At 42.7% G+C, this 22,593-nt stretch overlaps 1 protein-coding gene across 1 annotated transcript in view; it reads right to left on the bottom strand.

Annotated features, from left to right (window-relative positions):
- The window catches only part of Phactr2 (phosphatase and actin regulator 2), a 258,957-nt gene that overhangs the window by 43,178 nt on the left and 193,186 nt on the right, over positions 1 to 22,593 (bottom strand). Inside the window, exons 3-4 of the mRNA XM_032894972.1 lie at positions 7,210 to 7,290; positions 2,239 to 2,397 (exon numbers count right to left, since the gene is read on the bottom strand). Of these exons, the coding sequence (XP_032750863.1) occupies positions 2,239 to 2,397; positions 7,210 to 7,290 (240 nt within the window). The remainder of the gene's footprint in view (positions 1 to 2,238; positions 2,398 to 7,209; positions 7,291 to 22,593) is intronic.

Here is a 22,593-nt window from a genome sequence, read left to right as displayed (position 1 = left end):
CAGTAGACCAAGAGCATAGAAGACCTTGGGGGAAGACTTCTCCTCTTGCCAGAAAAGATATTTACCTTGGCCAGAAAAGGCCATGGTACCAACTGTGGAATGATGTGCCTTCAGAACCTCAGAAATATGGATAAAGCCAGGGCTGAGGGTGGCACCTTATGTGCTTGCTTTTGAGTATGTTTTAGACAGGGGTATGTAAAGTGCTTTAAAGCCATGTGATCTTCGTTTGCTAAAACAACCAGTTAACCGGGAGATGCTACTGAGTGGATTGGCTTGACTCAGGCAGCGAGTCCTGCAAAATAATGGAGTTGGGAATCACGGGAGGCCGGGTTTGCATGAGAGCGAGCTCACGTAAGTGCGAGACCAGAAGAGAGGAGATTTTTACTTTGCAGATTTAAAAGGTATGGGACTGGAGAAGTAATTCATACCTTTGTTTTTAAGTAATTTCTGTTTAAACTGATATTACTCACGGGTGACATTCGTAGTTTTGCCTCAGAGCAAGGCTCCCATTCTTACTACCTTTCTTGGTTAGCGGCACCGTTCTACACGGGCTGTGTTCACACAAGAGGGAGCTGCAGCAGCCACATCGATGGCACACCAGCTCTGTCTCCTCACGTCCTGAGGCTATCGTGGAACTCTCTCTTGACGAGAAAGAACTAAATGTGCTCGTCTGAGGAGTAGGAAAACAAAAGCTCTCCCAGCCATCCCTTGACCTGTAAGAGCTGTCATCTTCTCCTGAGAACACCAAGGCCTGCTGGGTTAACTAATATAAACCTGTCAGCAACTTTTTATTACACAGATAAGGAAACCACCTCCTTTTAAGTCTGGCCAGTCCCTGAGTAGCAATGACACCCACAGGGACTAGGGACAAATTACAGATGGATATGAAGTTTAATGGTTTGTTGAGACAGGAATAGTTGGAACTAAAGAAAATAAAAGACACCTGTCCCCTCCCAACCAAAGTCTCTACTTGCAAATGAATCTCTTTAAAGTCTGTCTGCTTTCTCGTTATTTTCCGGAAATAGTATCATCAAAAAGTACAGGCTAATCTCTCATTATCAGTGTTAGTAAACTTAACCAGAGGTTTCTATGGGAAGAAGTTAAGGACAGCCCCCTAAGTACTCTGCTTAATATCCGAGGGCAGCAAATTAATAAGTTTCCATCAGCTTACTAACGTTTTAAAGGCTGATGACTGTGTACACATGATCGCAGGGCTTCGGCCTTCTGGAAAAGATGACCTCACATCACTAGGTTAACTTAATAAAGCCCACCCCTTTCTGTTTTGTCTCTGGGAGCATTTGGGTCAAGAGATGAAGAAATTTCATGGAAAGCGATTTCTAACCGTTCTCAAAGTGTCTAAACAATCCAAATGAAGCTGAGAAATGTTGCCATGCAACTCAGGGACAAACATTATAGAAAACAGGAAACATACCATTTCCTGAAGATCCCTTCCTATGTGCGTGTTAGCATTTATTCAGAGGATTTTTGGTCAAATCTTTCCTTATCACCTCAAGGATTATGTAAATCTAGGGCTCGGTGGAATATAAGGTATAATTGGGATGGAACCACTGTTAGGAGTTCGTGAACATCCTGGAGGGCCCCATCAGATATATTTTATGCTACCTGGTTCTGAGCCTACTGTAGAAACCAAGTTTTTTAGAGAAGCACTTGCAGGATCAGTGTAATTGTTTTTGGCTTACTCGGAAACTTGAAAAGCACATGGGCGGACCAGAGAGCAGAGATGTGGCAGCAAAACCTTAGCTCTTTATGGGTCTACTTCTTGCTGTATCTTAGGAACATCTAGACGTTAAAATGCTGGGCTGTGTGAATGCACAAGCTACTTCCCACTGCCAGAGAGGGAGTTTACACTCCGAGAGACGCCTGGCCCTTGTTGAGTTGCTCACACAGAGCAGCTACGACCAGAAAAAACAGGGTTCCAACTCCACTCATGGTTTTGAAGGTCTCAAGAGAAAACTGTAAAGTGGAGACCATTTCCAGGCAAACGTAACACCCGAAGAGCCCAATCCTTTTGATCCCTGCCATTAGTTAGCTCGCCTTACTAACACAAAAGCACACTTTTAACTGGATGTGTGCATCTGCGGACTTGGCTGTTTCTCTTCCCTAGCCTTCTTCCAACTTGCACGGTTCCTCTGTGCAGGCACCTGGTTGTAGCCACTCTTTGGTTCTCAGCGTTGGGCTGTGCTACAGGAGATGATATGGGAGTCTGTTTATTGTTACCTGTCTTCTCTTCTGCCTGTTCCTCTCGAGGTGGTCCTTTCTCACACACAGAGACATTCCCTTCTTCAGGTCTCCCTACATTCTCCTCTTGGGTAGCTTCCTCTCCGATGTGTATCATGTGCCCGTTTGAATTTTCAAAGTTAACTGTTACATCTCCATCTAAAATCGGAAAGAAACACCTAGATGTCTAACTTGATGGCTTTCTTTCAAATTAGTTTCCCATTCACTAGATCACTGCAGGATCTAGGTTTATGTTTCTGTCCCTGGGAACCGAATCACCATGATTTCCCATCCAATTTCTCTTAAAAGAAAGAGTTTTGAGGGAAAGCCAACAGTGGACAAGGATTCCTATGCCACCTCAAAACAGTCCACATGGCCACAGTAATCACACAGAGCCCCAGGCCAGCAGAGCTCCTCTGTCCTTGAATTTAGGTTTTGTTGAAGTAAACATTTAGGTGTTTCTTTTGCATCCAGAAACTGAATGAAGGAATGATCTGGAAAATGGAACAAACATTGTAACATGTCAAAACCACAAGGTGAAGAATGCAAATATACAAATAACATGAGATGCATTTACACAGACGAGTGGGAGAGCAGAGGATTTCCAGGCGCTAGCATCTGTGAGCATGCCAGACAGTGTCCACACCAACTGTGATTGTATTAGACAGTGTCCACACTAACTGTGAGAGTGCCAGACAGCATCCAAACTATGAGCATGTTAGCCAGTGTTCACACTCTACACAGCAATGTGACCGTGAGCATGTTAGCCAGTGTTCACACTCTACACAGCAATGTGACTGTGAGCATGTTAGCCAGTGTTCACACTCTACACAGCAATGTGACTGTGAGCATGTTAGCCAGAGTTCACACTCTACACAGCAATGTGACTGTGAGCATGTTAGCCAGAGTTCACACTCTACACAGTAATGTGACTGTGAGCATGTTAGCCAGTGTTCACACTCTACACAGCAATGTGACTGTGAGCATGTTAGCCAGTGTTCACACTCTACACAGCAATGTGACTGTGAGCATGTTAGCCAGTGTTCACACTCTACACAGCAATGTGACTGTGAGCATGTTAGCCAGTGTTCACACTCTACACAGCAATGTGACTGTGAGCATGTCAGACAGTGTTCACACTCTACACAGCAATGTGACTGTGAGCATGTTAGCCAGTGTTCACACTCTACACAGCAATGTAATATTCCCTTTGTTCAGGGAAAAGTTTTTTTTAAAGCTAATTTCATTTTAAAATTTTCTTCATTATGGGTACAGTAAAAGATAATTATAGTTAGAAAACATACGTCAAAAACTAGTTATAGAATAATTTTTAAAATTCACAGCTTAAAGTAAAATTCCTCATGTAGTCTAAATCATAAAGACTAATTTTAACCCCTGACCTTTTTTAAGTCCTGAAGATGTTTAAAATTCAAGGGATTTGCAGAACTCAGTGATGCTTGGAGAAATTATTCCAGTAATTATTCTCACACAGGGAAACACATGAGAGGTTCTGCTAGCACCGTAAGAGAAAAATTAAGGAGCCTAAGTTTTGACTTAAGCTAACTGAAAAAAAAAAGTATATCAACAGAACTGTTTCTATTCAGTTTTAAATTAATTTTTTTTGCAATCATTATAAAAGAGATCATTTCTCAAAATTTCACTGATTGGCATCATAATGAAATTCACAGTCCTTGTTTAAAAAATCATGACATTTTTCATGAGGAAGATATACATGGAATTATGCCATGTTAAAATGAAAATGGAACTGTCACTCAGTCATGTGGTTCCTAAGAACCTATATCCGATTCCTGTAGAAAACTAAAACAGACAATAATGACACGAGGCGATGCAATTACAACTAAATCTTCACAATTTCAATAACGTGAAGTGAGAATTACTGGATTTGAAGCAATTAGTTTTAAAAAGAGGAAAAGGAGACATAAAATACACTGATAAAATAATATAAAAAGGACAGTTCTAAACAAATTAGAAAAAAAACCCCCACTGTCTTATATATAAATCTCTACTTTTTAAAGCAACTCACATAAAGGTTTTATTTGTGTTTTCTGATTTTTTAGTTAGCAGTGTACCAAAGTTATGTTCATAACAATTCAATGGTATTCAGGTTAAATAACTTATTTTTAAAACACTAGGAAAAAACTATAGATAATTTGAATTGTATTACAATAGTATGCATGAAAAACAGTCAACTATGTGGAGAGATACTCTGAGTCATGAAATAAAACTAGTACATATAAATGTAATGGCAGAAGAAAAAAGACCATTCATACAAACTATTAAGTTCACGAAATGAGAGAACTGAAGTCACTGAGTAGTGTCTATATCTTGAAAGTTTTCCTAGAAATCTCTCTGAAGATTTTTTTCCCTCAGAATTAAAGTAATTTCAGTTCCTGAAATAGTAAGTTATGCATTTGAAATACCAGCCCAGGAAGAGAAGACGGTGGAGAGCCAGGCCTAGGTTACAGGAACACGTGACAAAGGCTGGAAGGGTCTGTGGGTACTAAGGAGGGACACCCACAAAACTCACATGCAACTTAAAGGCAAAGCGGAGGAACAGTTGCACAGCTAAGACCATGTGTGGCCCAGAAGAAAGTGATTCATCAGACTAGATTCAGAAAGTGACTCACCACACTAGAAGATGTGAAAAGCGGGTCTCAGGCAAGCAGGTCAGACACTTACATGCCCTTATGTAACTGCTCCAAGAAAAGATGGAGGGAAGAAATAAATGGGGGGCTGAACGTGGACTAGACCACCTGTGAGACCTTCTCAGGAGAGAAGACCATTTTGGTGAATTCTCAGATTGAGGTCAAGCTTTGTGTGGAAAACACAGCATGAATGGTATAATAACCATAGCCAGTTAGCTGTTACAGCTTAGGGTGGGATGAGATCACAGCCAGGGCAGCTGGAGGGACTTAAAAAGTCTATCTGGTCTACCAAACGAAGCTCATAATTGATAATAACTGTTAGGCACAGTGTCAGGAAGACAGAGGCCTTAAGAGAGTCCTCAACAATGGAGAGAAGCTGTCTGTCACAAGGTGAGCAGCAGGAGACAGACTTTCAGATAGGGATTCTCAAGATAACGGTTTTGTGGAAGAGGAAGATGACTACTATGAATAAATAGAAAACTACTTTCTCTAGCTCTTGGCTGAAACCTGGGAGGTCTCCAAGGGGGCATTCTTGGGCACTTTTGAACATTCTAGTGTTCTACAGGAGAATGGTGCCAAATTACAAAGTAAAACTCCGCAAAGCCCACAATACTTCTGAATGGGAGAAAGCATCTGGCCTGTAAGCTCCACTATAAATCCCAGTAACAGGTTTCCTTGTTCCTTCTCATTAAGATTTTAATTTTATTTTTAATTGTGTGCATGTGTGTATGTGTCTACACATAGGTGTGCATGCAATCCCTCCAAGTCCTCTTTTCCTTTCTTTAAAGTAGTCTCAAATAAGGGATGCTAGGCAAATGGATGGGTCACTACACAAGGCTGATTACCAAGGGTTCATCTCAAAGGTTGTGCTCTCTGTTGCCTCTGAAGACTGATGGGAATGAAACTGGATACCATATGCCTGCCCCCTACATACCTACTGTCTACATGCCAACCTCTGGAAGCTAGCCCACTTCATGCCTATTTCCTGAACGCCTACCTCCTGCACGCTGATGCGCTCCGTGCCTACCTCCTATATGCCTACCTCATGCAAGAAAGGGGAAGCATGAGCATTTTTCATTTTTTAAAGCCCGGAGGCAGGAAACATAGCTTCAAGTTAATGGCATATTGAAAAAATACAAAAAGCTCATTGACAAAGATGAGGGGGGGAAACTTGACAAGTCAGAAATGGTGAGTCTCAAATTGTGAGGGCTCGCTCAGTCAAAATGGTATTACTTCATCCTGGCCTTCCTCACTCCTGAAGCAGCCATGTGTTTCCATGCTGCAGCACAATGGGTTTATGCTGATATTGGGGGGGGGAAATGCGAAATTTCAACTAATATACAATATATGCCCCCAAACGTTATATTATTTGTAAGGGACATATATGATGTATCTCTCTATATATAGAGAGGGAAGCATCATTATTTAAATTCCAAACAATGGCATATCATATCTTCCCATTAAGGTCTCAGCATTAGTACCTTACCCCAGTAAACTCGGGCGAGGAACAAGCTAGACCATCAGCACCACAGCAAAATGTCCTTTAGTTTTAGCAGCAGTGCGAGAAAACAAAATAACGCGCAGTTGTTTAACTGGAGAAATAACCAGCGTTGGTGTCTTCTGTGAGGGCCAGCCTTAATTTCTACACAGTACTTTTTGTCTTTTCTGACTAACTTCTGTCCCTTAGAGCATAAAGATAACAGGGAGGGAAGAAAAGAGGGAGGGGGGGAAACCCCAACCACCTCTGGGAGACAGTTATCCGAGTTATCAGTGGTGAGGTGAGAGGCAACAAGGCTCAGAGAAGTGCAAGGAGAACAGATTCCCTTGGGGGACGGCATAAATCAGATTACTCTGTCCATTCATGCTTTATCGGTTTGTGTGCATCAGACAACGTAAGGGATGGGCGGCACGGCTGCAATTTCTCTTATTGGCAGTGTTGAGAAACAAGGAAGGCATGAACAAACGGGAACCGAACTCACTCAAACAACTGACTTTAGCTGGAAGAATAGAGCTTGAAGTTGAGCTGGGAAGGAGCCCCGAAGCACCTTGACCTGTATCCCTGCCCTGCAAAGCAGCAGCCTGGGGAGCACACAGTTGAAAGGCTATGTAGAAAGGCTGACTAGAAGTCTCTGGGCTCCTTTTCTATAACACCGTGGCTTCTTGGGCCCCCATAGAGACATTCCAGGTGGAAGCAAGATTCCTGTTGTGTACTGCCAGCCACTTTGTCTGACAACCACCGTAGTCACTTTAAATCCCGTAGGAAGGAAGAGTCCAATTAGTTGAAATGTAAGACAAATTTCCTCACCTTGATCAGGCAATTCCTTAAGCAGGCCCCTTCTTATCAGCTCCTCTCTACTTTGTCTGGTGGATATCTTCCTCTCTAACACTTTTAAAAAGAACAAGCACAAAGTAAGAATCAAGTCATTGCTTCCAACAGTCATGAACAATATGCACACGACTTGGCCCATTCATTCTGTCCTCATGAAGACTCACACGTTTGTTTGTTTTGTTTGTTTGATGCCCACAAAAACCACTCACCTAGTGTCTAGTGACCACAGTAAGGGCACAAGCAGATCATGATCTAAGGCTCAACCCTGAACCTGGCCAAGATGGTCATGTTCGGAAAGGAATCCAGACATATTGTTGCATACAAGGCATGGAGGAGCACAGAGGGCACTTAGCATCTTTCCTTTGATAATGATGCTTTCTAAAATGCCCGCTGACAGGGGCATTTGCAGTGGGATAGGCAAGTGTACTCCTGGAGACAGTCATTGGAAGTGAGTAGATCTCTGTGTTCTCTGCATATATGACTCCTGGATTTTACACATGTACATAAATGACCTGTGTATACACCACACGAAAGTAGGAGACCGTCCAAGGGAAAACGGGGATTAATGAGAATGGGGACTGGTGGGAAAGGGGGTGGTAGAGGGCATGAGCAGAATGCGCTTCAAGTACAATGTATACTTGCATGACAATGTCCTTATATAACACACGGCCATGTACAATGGATAAGCACAACAAAAAGAGGAAAATAATGATAGAAATGTCGAAAACCCAGACAACTGTGTGGACTTTCAGAAGAGTTAAAGTTCCTTTCAAAAGCCTTTAAAATTATATCAGTGAATCAACCAATCAATCTGTGGGTGCCATGGTGTTCATGCAGAAGTCAGGGAACAACTTTTGGAAGTCAGTTCGTTCCTCTCACCATATGGCTCCCAGGGGTTTAACTCAGATCATCCAGTGTGGTAGCAAGTGTATTTACCCGCTGAGCCATCTCGCCTTATTCACATTAGTTCATTTTTTTAACATTTAAATTTAATTTTTACTATTACTTATTTTATGTGCATAGATGTTTTGTTTGCATATATGTCTGTGTACCATATGCATGCACGATGCCAGGAGGAGGAGGTGGGGGAGGAGAAGGATTGTGTCAGATCTCCTAGGACTGGAGGTTATAGATAGCTGTAAGCTCCCAACTGTAAGGGGGTAACTGGGTCCTCTGGAACCGCTGAAATTACTTCTTAATGCCACAAATTCTAAACAACAAACACAAAGTAAAACAAGTTCCCAAATCAGAAACGACCCACATAGTTCCTGTAAACATTCCATCTGAATCCTGGTGGAAAGGGATAACTTAAAGTGTTTGCTTTTATTTTTTTCTCTCTTACACTAGCAACTCAAAAGTTCACTACAATGGCTCTCCATAACTAGAGGTTCTGGTATGGCCCTTGACAAACCTCAGGAGAATGAAGAAGGGAAGTGGGGATAGGCAGCTTTTGAGGCAAGTGAAGGGAAGGGAATCAATCTCTACATGGATTCTTCCGTCTTCTGGAAGCAATCTCTATTCCCAAGATATCTTAGTGTGGAGCTTAGACAGTGGATGTAGGGCTTCAGTGGCACTGAGACTGCATATCTGAATCTTAACACACCACCAGCTTCACTTCCCATTTGCGGGTCCAGTAGGTGGAGGGCATGAACAGTAGACAATGGTTAAGTGCATGAAAGTCTTCTCTTAGTGTTCACAGAAGCAAGCCTCTACTGAAGTAAAAAGGGAAGACTTTTCAATGTCTATAATGTTACAAATAGCACATGATTTTCAGGAGCCCTGGGTGTTAGTCCCAGGACACTGACAACAAGGCACTTGATATTGGGCAGCCCGCATCAAGTTTTTGTGCTTCTAATCTATGACCTACAAAATGGGAGGGGGGGTTCAAGACTTGGTGGTCACTAACTCAACCAGCTCAAGTACTGTAGAATCCTGTGTCTTCAATGAAGGCCATTCTAAAGTCTCTCCTTCGTACACCTTTAAAAACTTTTCTTTTCTTTTCTTTTTTTTTTTTTTTTGGAGCTGGGGACCGAACCCAGGGCCTTGCGCTTGCTAGGCAAGCGCTCTACCACTGAGCTAAATCCCCAACCCAAAAACTTTTATTCTTCACTAAAATTTTTCTTTCTTCATCTAGAGACTAGAACATAGCTTGTTCACATTTAAGCTGGTCTACTGTAGATCCCAGTCCACTCTTGAGTCTGAGCTTTGAGATTTTGTTGGTTTAATTCTAACATAAACCTTGGCTTAAACAAATATTCCTCTATCTTCCCTGTATATGAAAAATTCTTCCCATTTCTTCATGTGAATTCCGTGAAGCTCCGTGCCGGCTCCTACCAGCGGTCAAAATCAACAATTCTGTTCTTTATTTCTTTACCTCATAAACAGGCGCTGATAGGAAAATACCACTAGCTGTTTGCTTGGACTTTGGCTGAGAGCATTTTAAACACATAATGTAGATAACTGTGTGAGGGCCAATGTGGACAAACTGCAGGCTGCTGGGTATGGAAGGTATGCTGTTGGGCATAAAATTCCAACCCCTGTTCTCCCTGAAGCACAAGAATCTTATTCTTCACCTTTTAAAATATTTGTCTTGTGTTTATACAGTGTCTGTGTGTTTGTGGAGCAGATTCACTGGACGTTCTTCATTGGCTCTGAGGGGTTTTGAATCGGAACACACTTGAGGGGTCATTTTGGTTCACCCTGCACAGGGCAGAAGCATCATGGGAATGTTCTTGAAGCTTGCTCACCTGTTTCTCTACCTTCAGAGGCAAAAATCCTTACACAACTTTGAGGCCTACTTCAGCTATCCGTGAGCCTTACTTCTAGGGAGAAATTTCCCAGGTAGTCCCCAGATCTCACTTGCTCTGACTTCTGCCTGTCAATCAAACTCAAGCTCTACTTGTTGCTGCTCCGTTATAGGAAGCCCTGTGTGAAGAGAAACCAGCAGGAGCCTGCTGCACAGTTCTCACCAGAAGCAGGTGAGAATGCTAAAGCTACCTGGGGCCTGGTTCCCAGTTGTCTTTGTAATTGAAGGCCACACTAATCTATATAAGAAATTATAGTATAATGTGTGCGTAGGAGTTGTAGTGTTCCACAGCAATACTACAACATTGCCAGGGGACAAGGGGCACAGGTCACTGAATACAATTCCCGGGTCTGTCCATGTTTCACCAATTAAGTAAACAAATGGGCCATGCATGCTTTTTTTCATTCTGATTGCAAAAGCGTGAGTTATTTATACACCAGGATCAAACACGTACACAATTTTCCCCATCACTTCTTGCACTGGGTGAATAAATATTTCGGTATCTCAATCCTGATTATAACACCACACACTCCAATTCTCTCGAGAAAGTGAAGGAAGCTTACTTCGATGGTTTCTCTGATGTCGCACATAGGCTCTTATTTTCAAGTATTTTAAAAGAACCAATCCCTCAACACAGCCAATGGCTGCCCATCTCCCTTTAGAGAAGATCTTGGTTCCCTAGCATGGATCCCAGCAGTGCCCCTGTGGATGCTCTTTCTCTCACCCAGCGACTCCTTCCTGGCTCTCTGATACAGACTTCCACACCTGATGCTTCTCCTCAGAGACTGTCTTCACCAAGACACCATACTCCAGTGTGACACACTCCATAATGGCCTTCGAGTTCTGATCAAAGGTTGGCTTACCAAAAGTCCCTTTAAGGAAGTCCTGGTGAATAGCTTGTCCCCCTTCTCATCCCTTTCCTCAGTCATCTCTTCAAAGCCAGACTTGTACCCAATGCTACGCCCCCCAATGATGACATACTGGTTACTGTCACTCAAAATACACATATAATTTGTTGAAAAATGTAAATTAAAAAGAAACAGCCTTGTCCTGGTTCGTGTTTTCTGGCCCATCTTATTTCCCAGTCCAGGAGAAAGCAAATGAAGTTCATGGTACAGCCTCAAGGAACAAGGTCTTCTCTCATCTTTAAACTTTGGCAGGGCTAGGCTAAGGGAAAAAGTTTCCACTTGAGTCCTATGGATCGTGTGAAAAAGACTCTGTGTGCAGCAAAGAAAGGAGCCCACAGTGTGTGGACAGACAGCAGCAGCTAGCAGGGTGTAGCACAGGACTGGCCAGGCTCCTCGTAAATTATAAGTGATTTATGATGTCCTTCTGGGCACGGAGTGACAGCCACGGGGCCTGCATTCAAGAGCAGCCAGGGCATATACCACCAGCTCCTCTTGGTAGATACTTGGCCAGGAGTTCCTGTTACTCTGGAAGTATCTGGGAGAGTAAACCGTGTAGTCAGCCGGTCACTTGTGTTTTTGCTTGGCGAGGGAAGAGAGTCCTAATTCTCAATCCCAACACGGTTTAATGACCGAACGAAATAGGAGAGTAAACAGGAGTCCCAAATAAGTGTGCCCTGTTATCTTCTTGGTTCTGAGTCATGAATGGGCTTGCTGGAAAATGGCAACAGGAACACAGAAAACCGCTTGTCCTGCACTGGAAGTGTTCTGTAAGAGCTTGCTCGGCTTGGCTCCTCCTCAGAAACGCTGAGGGAAAATAGGATGGTGGAACGTGGCCTCCTTTCTGAAAGACCCCTTCACAGAGATGAAGGTAACCCCGTTAAAGAAATAACCACCCGTGCTGGCCAACACGCAGCAGAGTTGCGAAAATCTTCCAAAACATCTGAAGAATGTAAAGTGGAGTAACAAAGCCAACACTGCCTCCTAAAAACTCACAGGAGTCTGGCCCTCTTCTTGTTTGTCCAATTATGCCACTCCTGTACTCAAAATTCCTCAGACCTCAGAAGGGGCTGAGCTCCTTGGAACGGCAGCGATGCTCTACCACTGGCCACGCTAACCACATGCATTCTCCTTTCTTTCTCTCCCTTTGCCCCTCCCTCTCTTCCTCCCCTCTGTCTCTCCACACCAATGCTAAGCTCAAGCTTTACTTATCATTTTCTAAGCATCTTCTTCTTCTTCTCTTCAGCTCCATTTCTGTAGTTACGGTTTCTTTCTACAAAGAGATGGCTTCTCTAATCGCTCTGTGGTAAAAACATCCCTAGAGTTTTATGCCGTTTTCAAACAGCACCACGTGCAGGGCCCACTCTCCACCTCAGACACTTTCAAGAAACCTTTAAATTCTTTTCACCTACAGAATGAGGTGATATCTGCTACCTTTGGGTTGGTTCGGAGGCGATGACATATGCCAGGTAAAGAGCATAGGCTAACACCTACAGTCTACAGAGTTTTCAAGAAACCGAGCACTGATATTCATGTTCTAGAATGAGCCATGTGTACCTTGTTTGTTGCTAAACTCATGTGTGTGTGTGTGTGTGTGTGTGTGTGTGTGTGCGCACGTGCGCTATTCGTGTTACACAACTCTAGTGGACACCCTGACATTTTGTCCTTATAATACCCCAAATATCTTACTGCACACTGAGAAATCTAAATGTCTTTTATTTGGACCAGGGAGAAAAGGGATGGTGAGAGATACAAGGAATGTCTAGCATGCATATGTATGTATGTATATATGTGTGTATGTATATATATACACATATGTGTGTATGCACACATATATACATATATACACAAATATACACACACATACACACATATAAACATACATATATACATTTATACACACATATATACACACATATATGTACATATATATACGTACATATATATACATACACACATACACATATATGCATATGTATGTCCTTGGGTTCAAGGCTCTAGGGCACCTCTGGTGATTGGTTCAGAGAGGGAAACATGCTCAAATTGTACCACTAAGATCTAAGTCCAAGAAAATGTTGGAACAATACGGAATTCAAGCTTTGTCTTTCTTCTGGAGCTGGAACAACTAACTTTCTACGATGCTAGAGTTGATGGTGAGAGCTTTGCCTCCGCAAGTAAAGAGCTCAAGTTTAAAAACAAAACAGTACAAACAAAACCAGAGGAGCACAGACTCAAATTGGGAGAAAGAGATTCCCAATAGCAGCTTTTAATTGTTTGGATCCCGCAGTGGTGCTCCCCCAGGGCTTTTGAGTCACACGAATCAATGGATTCCCTGTTTCCTGAGCCATTGTGATCTATACACAGTAAAGGGCTTGGCCCCACCAAGAGATTTTTGGTTTGAATCTCATTGAATTTCATTCTAGCAGAGACCAAAGGATCTCTCTGTATGAAGAGTAGACTTAAGAAAGAAGAACTAAGTTTGCAACTCAGAAAGGCCTTCAGAAAGAGGAAGATGGAGAGATCTATGTCTCTTCCTTCTCTTGGGAAATTGGTGTCCCAACTTCCCCCGAAGAAACCTAATTGCAATCATCTACTTCATTTGTCGCTTTGAGAACACTTTTAACCCCGCCTTGGTATCTGAGGACAGGTTGAGTACCTGCTTTTAGTCCTTTTACACAAACAAGGGGTTTGAGATTGGAGAGGGTAAGCATGTGTTTCAGTCACACTGCTAGAGTCTGGTTGAACCCAGGGGCACCCAACGAAAAGTTCATCTCTCTGCAGTGATGTTACACCAAACTCGGCTTCCCCAACATGGGGCACTGACTTCTCTTTCTCTTCTCCTTCAGGAAATCAGACGGACTAGCTCTTAAATGTTAGCCTTGAGTGGATAATTTTTAGGCATTACTACAGTTCCACAATTCAAGTCACGAAATGCTAAGAGAAAAAAAAGTGCTTTCTTGGGCTGGAGAGATGACCCAGTCAGTAAAGGTCCTTGTGCTCCCTATTTGGTTGCCTGAGCTCATAGACCCATATGGTGGAGGGAGGGAACTGAGTAGTTGACCTCTGACCTCCACATGCATGTCATGGCACGAATGCCCCTTCCCTCCCTAAGTAAATAAATGTATTAAACTTTTATTTAAAATGTTTACTCTCTTTCTGACCCTTACCTTTTCCAACGGAGCCCCGTTCTAATAATAACGCAAGCAATTATAACTACAAGTAAATACAATTAATTTTCTTTTGAAAGTGTGTGTGTGTGTGTGCATGTTCATGTGTATGTTCATGCATATGTTCGTGGAGACCAGAAGGTAACCTCAGGTATTATCCTCAGTAATACCACCTAATGTCTTTGAGACAGCCTCTCATTGTCCCTGAGTTCACGATCAGGCTAGGCTGGCTAGTGAGTCCTTGCTTCCCCGGACCCTGACACTTCTTTGAGGGTTCTAGAGCTGCAAGTGAGGTCCCCAAGTGCACGCCTGAACTCAAAGGATGAGTTAAATCTCAGTACTGAAAAGGAGTTTCAAAGTGAGAAGAAGCACACGGTAAAGGATTTCCTTCAAGGCACAAGTTACCAACTCAGAGAATCGTTTGCGAGTACCAGATTAGGATTATTTCTGGAAAGAACCCGAAAAATGGCTTATGCCCTATCTATGGAATGATGATTTAAATAACAGAATTAGATTTAAGATTTGATCTTTCAATCCTAAATATTAGAAATTTTACTATTAAAAGTCTAGCTATAGTTCTAAGGGCAAGAAGAAAAGAAAATACTTCTAACAATATTACAATGCTCACACCCCTAGAAGCCAAAATTCACCGCTGTTCCTAAAGGAGACAAGTCTGGAAGCTACTATGGTAGATCAATTCAACACCCACGTTTTTTTGTTCTCAAGACACAGAAGCCCAGGACTCAAACAATGAGTAAGTCCTCTGTTCTGAGTGGGCCGGAAGTATTAGCAATCTCAGGAAGGTGATTAGTGGCCAAGGGTCATGTGTTACGTGAAGCACTTGCTGCTGTCCTTCCCCTTCCTACCCTGACTCTAAGCCCTAGGGAAATGTGGAAGCCAGAATGGGTGCTTTGGGATTCATTCAGTTTAATGGAAAGCTTGCCCGTGTTCCGCTTTTTGCTCCTTCACAACAAAGGAGAGGGAACTGGGGTTTGACACAAAGAGGCTGCTACCCCTAGAATAACTGTGCGTTGACCTTCATTGAGGAAGTAATGGCCAGAGTAGCGATTCTCAACCTACGGGTCTCGACCCCTTCTGGGGGGGTTAAATGACCCTTTTACGGGGTCTCCTATCAGATATCTTTCCGTATCAGATATCTGCATTACGATTCACAACAGTAGCAAAATTACGGTTATGAAAGAGCAACCAAAATAATTCTGTGTTTGGGGTTCACCACAACACGACGGACTGTGCTGAAGGGTGGAGGCATTCGGAAGGCTGAGAACCGCTCTAGATGGAAACGCTGTCTAGAGAAATGGCTGGAAAGGGAATCTCAGCTCTTCTGGGCTACTACATGCCTTCTCAACCCGGTTGACAGTGCCACCCACTAGTGGAAAGAATAGCCCAGAACTCCTGCTGCTGCTGCCAGGATCAGGACTCAGGCAGTTTCAGGGAGCAATGAGCTGTCATCGGCACATGCTGTCTTATTTTCTTTGGGACAAGGCTGTCCACAGCAAAAAAAAGATTAGATATGAAAGGCATTTCAGTAACAGTAGGCTGTCCAGATTGAGACACATTCAGTAAGTATCTAATCTATGCTGGGAAGTGTGAGATTTTAATATCTTAGGCTGTTTTTTTTTTTTTAACACAGGAAGCTGTGTATGTTCTTGAGTCTGTTAGTTTAGCTAGGGGCAAGATATACCAAGATACAACTTAAATAGTCCAGAGAGTAACCAGTCTACGTTAGAAGACTAGGGTAGGGACTATTTAATCCATGTTTACCCCTTTCCTATACATATCTGACCAGACCAGGCTCCAAGATGAGGAAAATGTTTGTTTCCCTGAGTGTATCATACACTTCGTTCTACACAAAGCAGTGAGAAGCTTTGCAGAGGACAGGATTCCTTCGATGAGAGCTGCCCAGACCTTAGTCGGGAAATGAACTACACCCTGTCCTGTCTGCCCCTGAGGGCACACGGCAAATGGTCCCTGTAAATAAAGGTTTTGTTATTGAAAGTAAATATACAAGTAAACCTTCACTGTGGATAATACCATAATAACATAATAATTAAGTCTCGACAGCAAAGTCATCCTGTAACACTGACATAACTGACATCATGGCTTTGCTCAACAACTTTCCTTCCCATTGCTTCAAATTCTCCTATGGCTAAAGGGGCATTGGGATCCTTTTATTCCTCTTGAGGATGGAGAGGCTGGAATGCTGTACAGAAATGTATTTCTCTTATTACACGGTGTAGGGTGAGGCCATGTGTATATATGCACATATGTACAACAGCACAGACTGCTACATAGTATGCCCGTGTGTGTGTGTGTGTGTGTGTGTGTGTGTGTGTGTGTACACAATTCTTAAGAGGACTAGAATGTTCTGTGAAGAAGCATTCTTTATGTAGAAATCTGTTATGTATAGTGTAGACTTCTACAGAATATTTACATAGAATTCTAGAATAGATATTAACTGTAACCTTTTACAGTTTTTATGTTTAATAGATTTCTGCATGCCAAAACAGAGCAAGACAGAGTCTAAGCTCCTAGAAACAAGCCTGTCTCTACATCCATACCTTACAATTTATTATCAGGTGAGGCAAGCTTGCCAGTTCTCTGGAGGCTTTGTCCCTCCCTGTACGTGGAATGAGTAATTAGAACCTTCTGAACAGATACTAGGACGGCTGAAACATAAAATGACTGGCACACAGCACAGATCACCTAAATATTACATTTTTACTCACCTCCCTCTCCCCCAGGATACAGCTGTCTATTTCTTTTATTATACCCCACTGACACCTGCAGCTTGATATGAATACGATCCCAAAGGTATTGTACAGCACAGGAATGAGGAAGGAAGACTCAAATGAGAAGACAGTGTTCCAATACACACGCTTTTTTAATAACGAGCCCTGAAACTGAGATCAACTTCCTTAAATTTTCTGTGCCTCATTACTCGTTCACTGATAAAAGTAGAATTATGATTATAAAACATCTCATGGGACAATAAGGAAGACTACAGGCATTGAAGACAGCCTGGCTGGGCCGATGAGAGAGCTCTGTGGGTAAAGGCAGGTGGCCTTGTCAGTAAGTCGGACAACCCGAGTTCCAGCGCTGGGACCCACTGGGACAGCAGCAGAAGAGAACCAACTTCGAAAAGTGGTCCTCTGACCTCCACATTCCCGATACGGCATGTGGGTACAACAAACAAGAAAAGAGATAACATGGAATTGGATGCATTGAAAACGAGGATTAGCTATCATTATTCATAGCTACACTGAGGCGATTCCTCAAAAGAGTCTCAAACGAGTAACGGAAATAAAGTTTACACATCAAAAACAGAACATAAAAGTACACTTGTAGCAAAATGTCTCATGGACATTTTAGTGCTTAGTTTCAAGTTCTGAGGACTGAGCCGAATTGGAAAACTTGGCTGAAGGCACCATGTTCTAGGTGTTGGCCGTCCATCAGCGTCTGATTTAGAAGGTGTTTATTTCTGTTGGTATCACTCTGGCTTTAACCTGATTCATCTAAACAGCCGGGGAGCTGTTTAGTGGGTGCATGTTTCAATTCCATGACAAATGTCCTAAAATCCACTGCTCTCAGCCCTGTAGATGCTCTTAACCCTACAGACCTGTACACAAAAGGCCGATAGGATAGGGGGCACTTCTGGTATCATTTTAAGAATTAAACTTTAAAACATTTTTGGGCTCCAGAACTGACATGAAACTTCTTAAGTGATTAAAACACAGACACACACACACACACACACACACACACACTGATGCAGAGTAAATGGTCGCATGATTTTTTTGTCCCTGGTCTTTGTTCCAATCATATTTTGTACTCCCCTTTTTTTCTTATATAGCCTCCTCCCCATAGTGGGTACTACTAAGCCCTTATATTGTGGAACAACAACAACAACAACAACAACAACAACAACAACAACATCCCATATGAGAATCAGTTTCAAAACTTAAGACTTGGGAAGCGGTTGAAGAAACTTGGGGATAGGAAGTGTTTGAAGCCCAGAGGAGTAACGGTCTTTCTCTTACCACAAAAGAAACGAGAATCGAGGTGACAACAATTCCACATGCGAAACAAATCAGGCAAGTATGTAAGCCCAAACCCAGTCACTCTCCGGGACTTAGTTCTGGTGATAAGGACCAGATCCGTATCACAGGACGAAAGGAAACGAAACCAAACAAAACCACAATGGGGAGTAATACACAGAGGAAATAAAATAATGAATGGGCTTCCCTGACCCAGACCTGGCTGGGAGGAGCTCCGTGCTACTTCTCCAAGTGCCAAAGAGACACCAGTGCAGAGCACAATAAAACTGGGAAGTTCTCTACTGAAGAAAGCGATACAGACAGCCGGACACTCAGAGAGTAGCCGAAACTCCAACAGAAGCCTCCTTTTAATGAAGAGGTTGATAGGGTCATTAGCCTCCTTCCTCCTACCCCATCAGAAACCAGTGCAGTGTAAGAAAAACCAGGCAGTTAACTATGATACATTTCAGACCATTGGATATTTCCTAACATGTCAGTTATAACCAGAATTTAGAAAAATCTCTAGTAGCAAGCAGTTGCTTCTTGGTGCCTGTCTTCCTAGAATGCTCAGCAGAGAAGTTTTGCTTCTCTGAATTCTCCTGCTCTGGCAAACAGCAATGCCCCACCCCCACCCGGAACAGGCTGAGTTGTGGCAATATTAGTCTGCTTTCTGCAGCCACCAGAGTACAGACAAACCTAAGTTTGGATTAAACAAATGACATCCCACTCTCCGGAACGCACAGGAAGCAAGGGAGGCTCCCTCGCTCCTTTTAGAAACAGAGGTCATAGTTTACGCTGATCTGTGGGAGGTAAACTCCAATGGCATAGCTAGCCCATTGTGCAGCTGGCTATTTTTAAACCTGGGATGGATGGTTCCTGCATTCACGAAGCCACTGGTTTCACTGATGACGAAGACACAGCAACCTTCCTCGTGCGTGGGCTTTCCCACTAGACGAGGTTGACCACAGATAATGCACAGCCCTTAAATGGAAAGTGGGTTTCTACTGATTCTTCTCATCTACCTGTGCATAGAAAAGTTGAATCAAGGAAAAAAACAACAGAGTAATAGATCCTTACTTCCCCCGAATACAGTATATCCATTACTTTTCGTATGATTGTGACAAAATATCCTGACTGATAAAGGCAAGGTAAAGAAGGAATCGTTGAGTACGAGGACAGGGCCTATCCCAGCAGGCAAGGTGGAATCATGAGGTAGTTGTTCATGTCGAATCCTCAGTCAGGAAGCAAAGAGCAATGAGTGCTGTGCTCAGCTTGTTTTCTTCTGGGTACCCAGCCCAGAGCCCCAGCCCAGAATGCACTAGGTGCACCAGGGTAGGGCTTCCCACCTCAGGTAATCCAGTGTAGAGAGCCCCTCAAGAGCTGTGACCAGAGGCTTGGTTCCGTGAATCTACATCCCATTAAGATAACAACCAAGATTAAGTATCTCGTGCTTCAGATCTATTAGCTATAAAAAGAATCTATTTCAGCACAATCACCTACTTCAGGAAAATCATAGAAAAGTTTTTAAGAAAGTATGTGTGATGCAATCACATGGTATCTCTTTGACCCACAGTCTTTCCCACACTCAGGTGGTCTGATTAAGTCAATTTTAATGTATACAGGAACACAATGATTGAACTGAGATACGCCCCCACCTTGCCTCTCCTGCTTTCCAATCAGTCTCTTCAATGATTGCACCATGTATATGCTTAAATATGTCATACATTGATGCAAAGACAGCTTCCCCACCCAACCCATTAAGCTGGCAAAATATTCACTTCATTTCCTATGGCCTTTTAAGTCTTTCTTGTGCAACACTGAGATATGACCTAAAGAGGGCTTGAAGATGAGTATAATTCCTGTCCCCCAAACCCAAAATGTCTACTTGCATTTGGGTCTGGGATGGGGTCTGACCTTTCATTATTCACTCCACAAACAGTTACTAAATGTCTAACAAAAGCCAATAATGATTCTACTTGCTTCAAGATCTTCACCAGAGAACGTGAAAATCCCTGCCCTCAGCCAGGCATACTATGCATGTCCCCAATCCCCACACTTGTCAGGTAGGCAAGAGGATTTTATTTAAAACCAGCTCAAGTTATATATACACAGTGAGACACTGACTTGAGGAAAAACTGAAAGAGATAATATCTGCTTGGAAGGCAAGTTTTTGCTTTAAAGAGTAAGGAAGAGGAGGGGGAGGAAAAGGAGGAGGAGGAGGAGGAGGGGGAGGACCACCAAGAATGCTCTGGAGATAGCTTCATAGCCCGTGCCAATATCAAGAATAAAATGAGACTGACACCAAACATTACCAGATGTAGACAAATTGGACTGAACCACATACAAGTGCTAGTGGGACTAGAAAATGGCGTTATGTTGGAAAACAGACTTCAAAATGTTAAACAGCTTATCGTCACAAGATTCAATGAGACCATTCATAGGTTAAACAACCAAGAGAAACAGAAACATTCATCTATGCAAAGAACCACACACAAACGCTCACCAAAGCACTATCCAAAGCAGAAACAACTCATCCATCACTCAACGGATAAAATGTGCTATATCTGTACGATGGAGAACCTTTCAACAGTGGAGAGAGACCTGGTACCAGTTATTAGAAGGACGGTCTTGAAAGCATCACACTAAGTGGGCAATGTCAGTCGTAGATAGATAGCGTGCATTTATAGTTAGGTATTTACACGAAACGTCAAGAAGAGGCAGAGAGCAGAGCTGGGGAGGGGCAAGGGAGGGAGGGGTGTTTGTGGGGATGGGATTCCTCTCAAGGGTGATGGAATGTTAGGAATGACGATGGTGCTCATTCCACAGCTTTCGAAAATTACTAAGCCATTGTGGCCAATGGTAGATGAGTGAACTACATGGTGCGTGAATCACCTCTCATCAAGGCTGTTGAAAAACAAACAAACAAACAAACAAACAAACAAACTGGTGCTGAGGGCGAAAGAGGAATGATTGAGACAGATCCCTCTGAGAAGGTAGCATTCCATACTGAATTTACTGAAGGAAGAGAGGTGGCCAGTTAAAAGGGAAGGGATGGAGAGAGAGAGCCCTGCTTTGCCTCCCATTCGAAGGCACCAAAGTGAGGACTGGTATCCATCTATGATGAAAGTGAACACGCACACGGCCCTATGACTATCACAAAGTGATTAGGCAATCTTACATCCTTTGGGTTCTAATTGTCTCACAGGTGAATCTGGCCAAATGCTGAAACAGCAGGAGTGTCATGAGATTCCTTCCAAGAGGAGACACTTGCCAGTTCATTCTATGCCGCTGTTGTCACTCCAATACCAACCGAGAGTTGCATGTAAGAGAAAATAAAGCTATAGATCAATACTACCAATGATTAAAAAGTTACCCAATATAAACCTGACAAAATGAGAGAGAGAGAGAGAGAGAGAGAGAGAGAGAGAGAGAGAGAACAAGCAGCAAGCATAATCCAGTGGAGTCAGGAATGTAGTTCAGGAATGAAAAAAATATATCAAACATAACCAAATATATCAACATAACCAAATATAACAATATTCTAAAGAACAAAGCCCAAGTGTGATCACATGAATTAATACAGAAAGAGCCCTCAAGAAATCCAACACTGGGGCTTCTCTTCCTGAAGACCTGGATTTGATTCCTAGCACCCACATTGTGGCTCACAAATATCTGTAGATCCAGTCCTAGGAGATCCAATGCTCTCCTCTGTTGGTACCAAGCACACACATGATACACAGATTTACATGCAAGCAAAATATCATACACATAAAATAAGATTTATAAAATGAAACCCAATTATCTATTTGCATGTAACAAATAGATCAGGAGACCAGGAACATGGAGGAACTCCTCAGCTTGAAAAAGCTCATTACAGTAAGCCTTCAAGCAATCATATTTAATGAGAATTTTCTCCTAAGGCTGGGAACCAGGAGAGGATGCCCTTTCACACCATTCATTTCCTAGTGGAGCAGAAATGCCAGCTAATGGGGAGAAATGGTAAGAAACACACAGAAACGACGTAGAAAGAAATGCAACCATTTCTATGCGTGATGACTGGCCCACACAGTGCGTCACCCAAATGGATGTGATACCAGTGTGTATCTGTAGATGACAACAGAAATCAACATTTAGAAACATTTAAAGATACATACTAATTGCAACATGTAAAAAAAACCCCACATAATTATAAACTTAACATGGTCTTCTTAAAACTTCAAAACGTCGTTGGGAGGAATGAAGAGTTGACTAACGGGAAAGGCGCATCAGTTCACAGATGATTCCACAGAGAAGACGTGAAGCAAATACATCTAAAATTTGGTACGGATTTAATGCAATTCCAAAAACGAAACCAAACCAAACCAAAGTTCCGTCAAGGACAATTCTAGACTCTGAGCTGATTGTAAAATGCCAGTGAGAAGACGGAG

This window comes from Rattus rattus, chromosome 2 (genome assembly GCF_011064425.1).
Source record: "Rattus rattus isolate New Zealand chromosome 2, Rrattus_CSIRO_v1, whole genome shotgun sequence".
NCBI lineage: Eukaryota > Metazoa > Chordata > Mammalia > Rodentia > Muridae > Rattus > Rattus rattus.
This window is presented reverse-complemented; position numbering and strand designations above follow the sequence as displayed.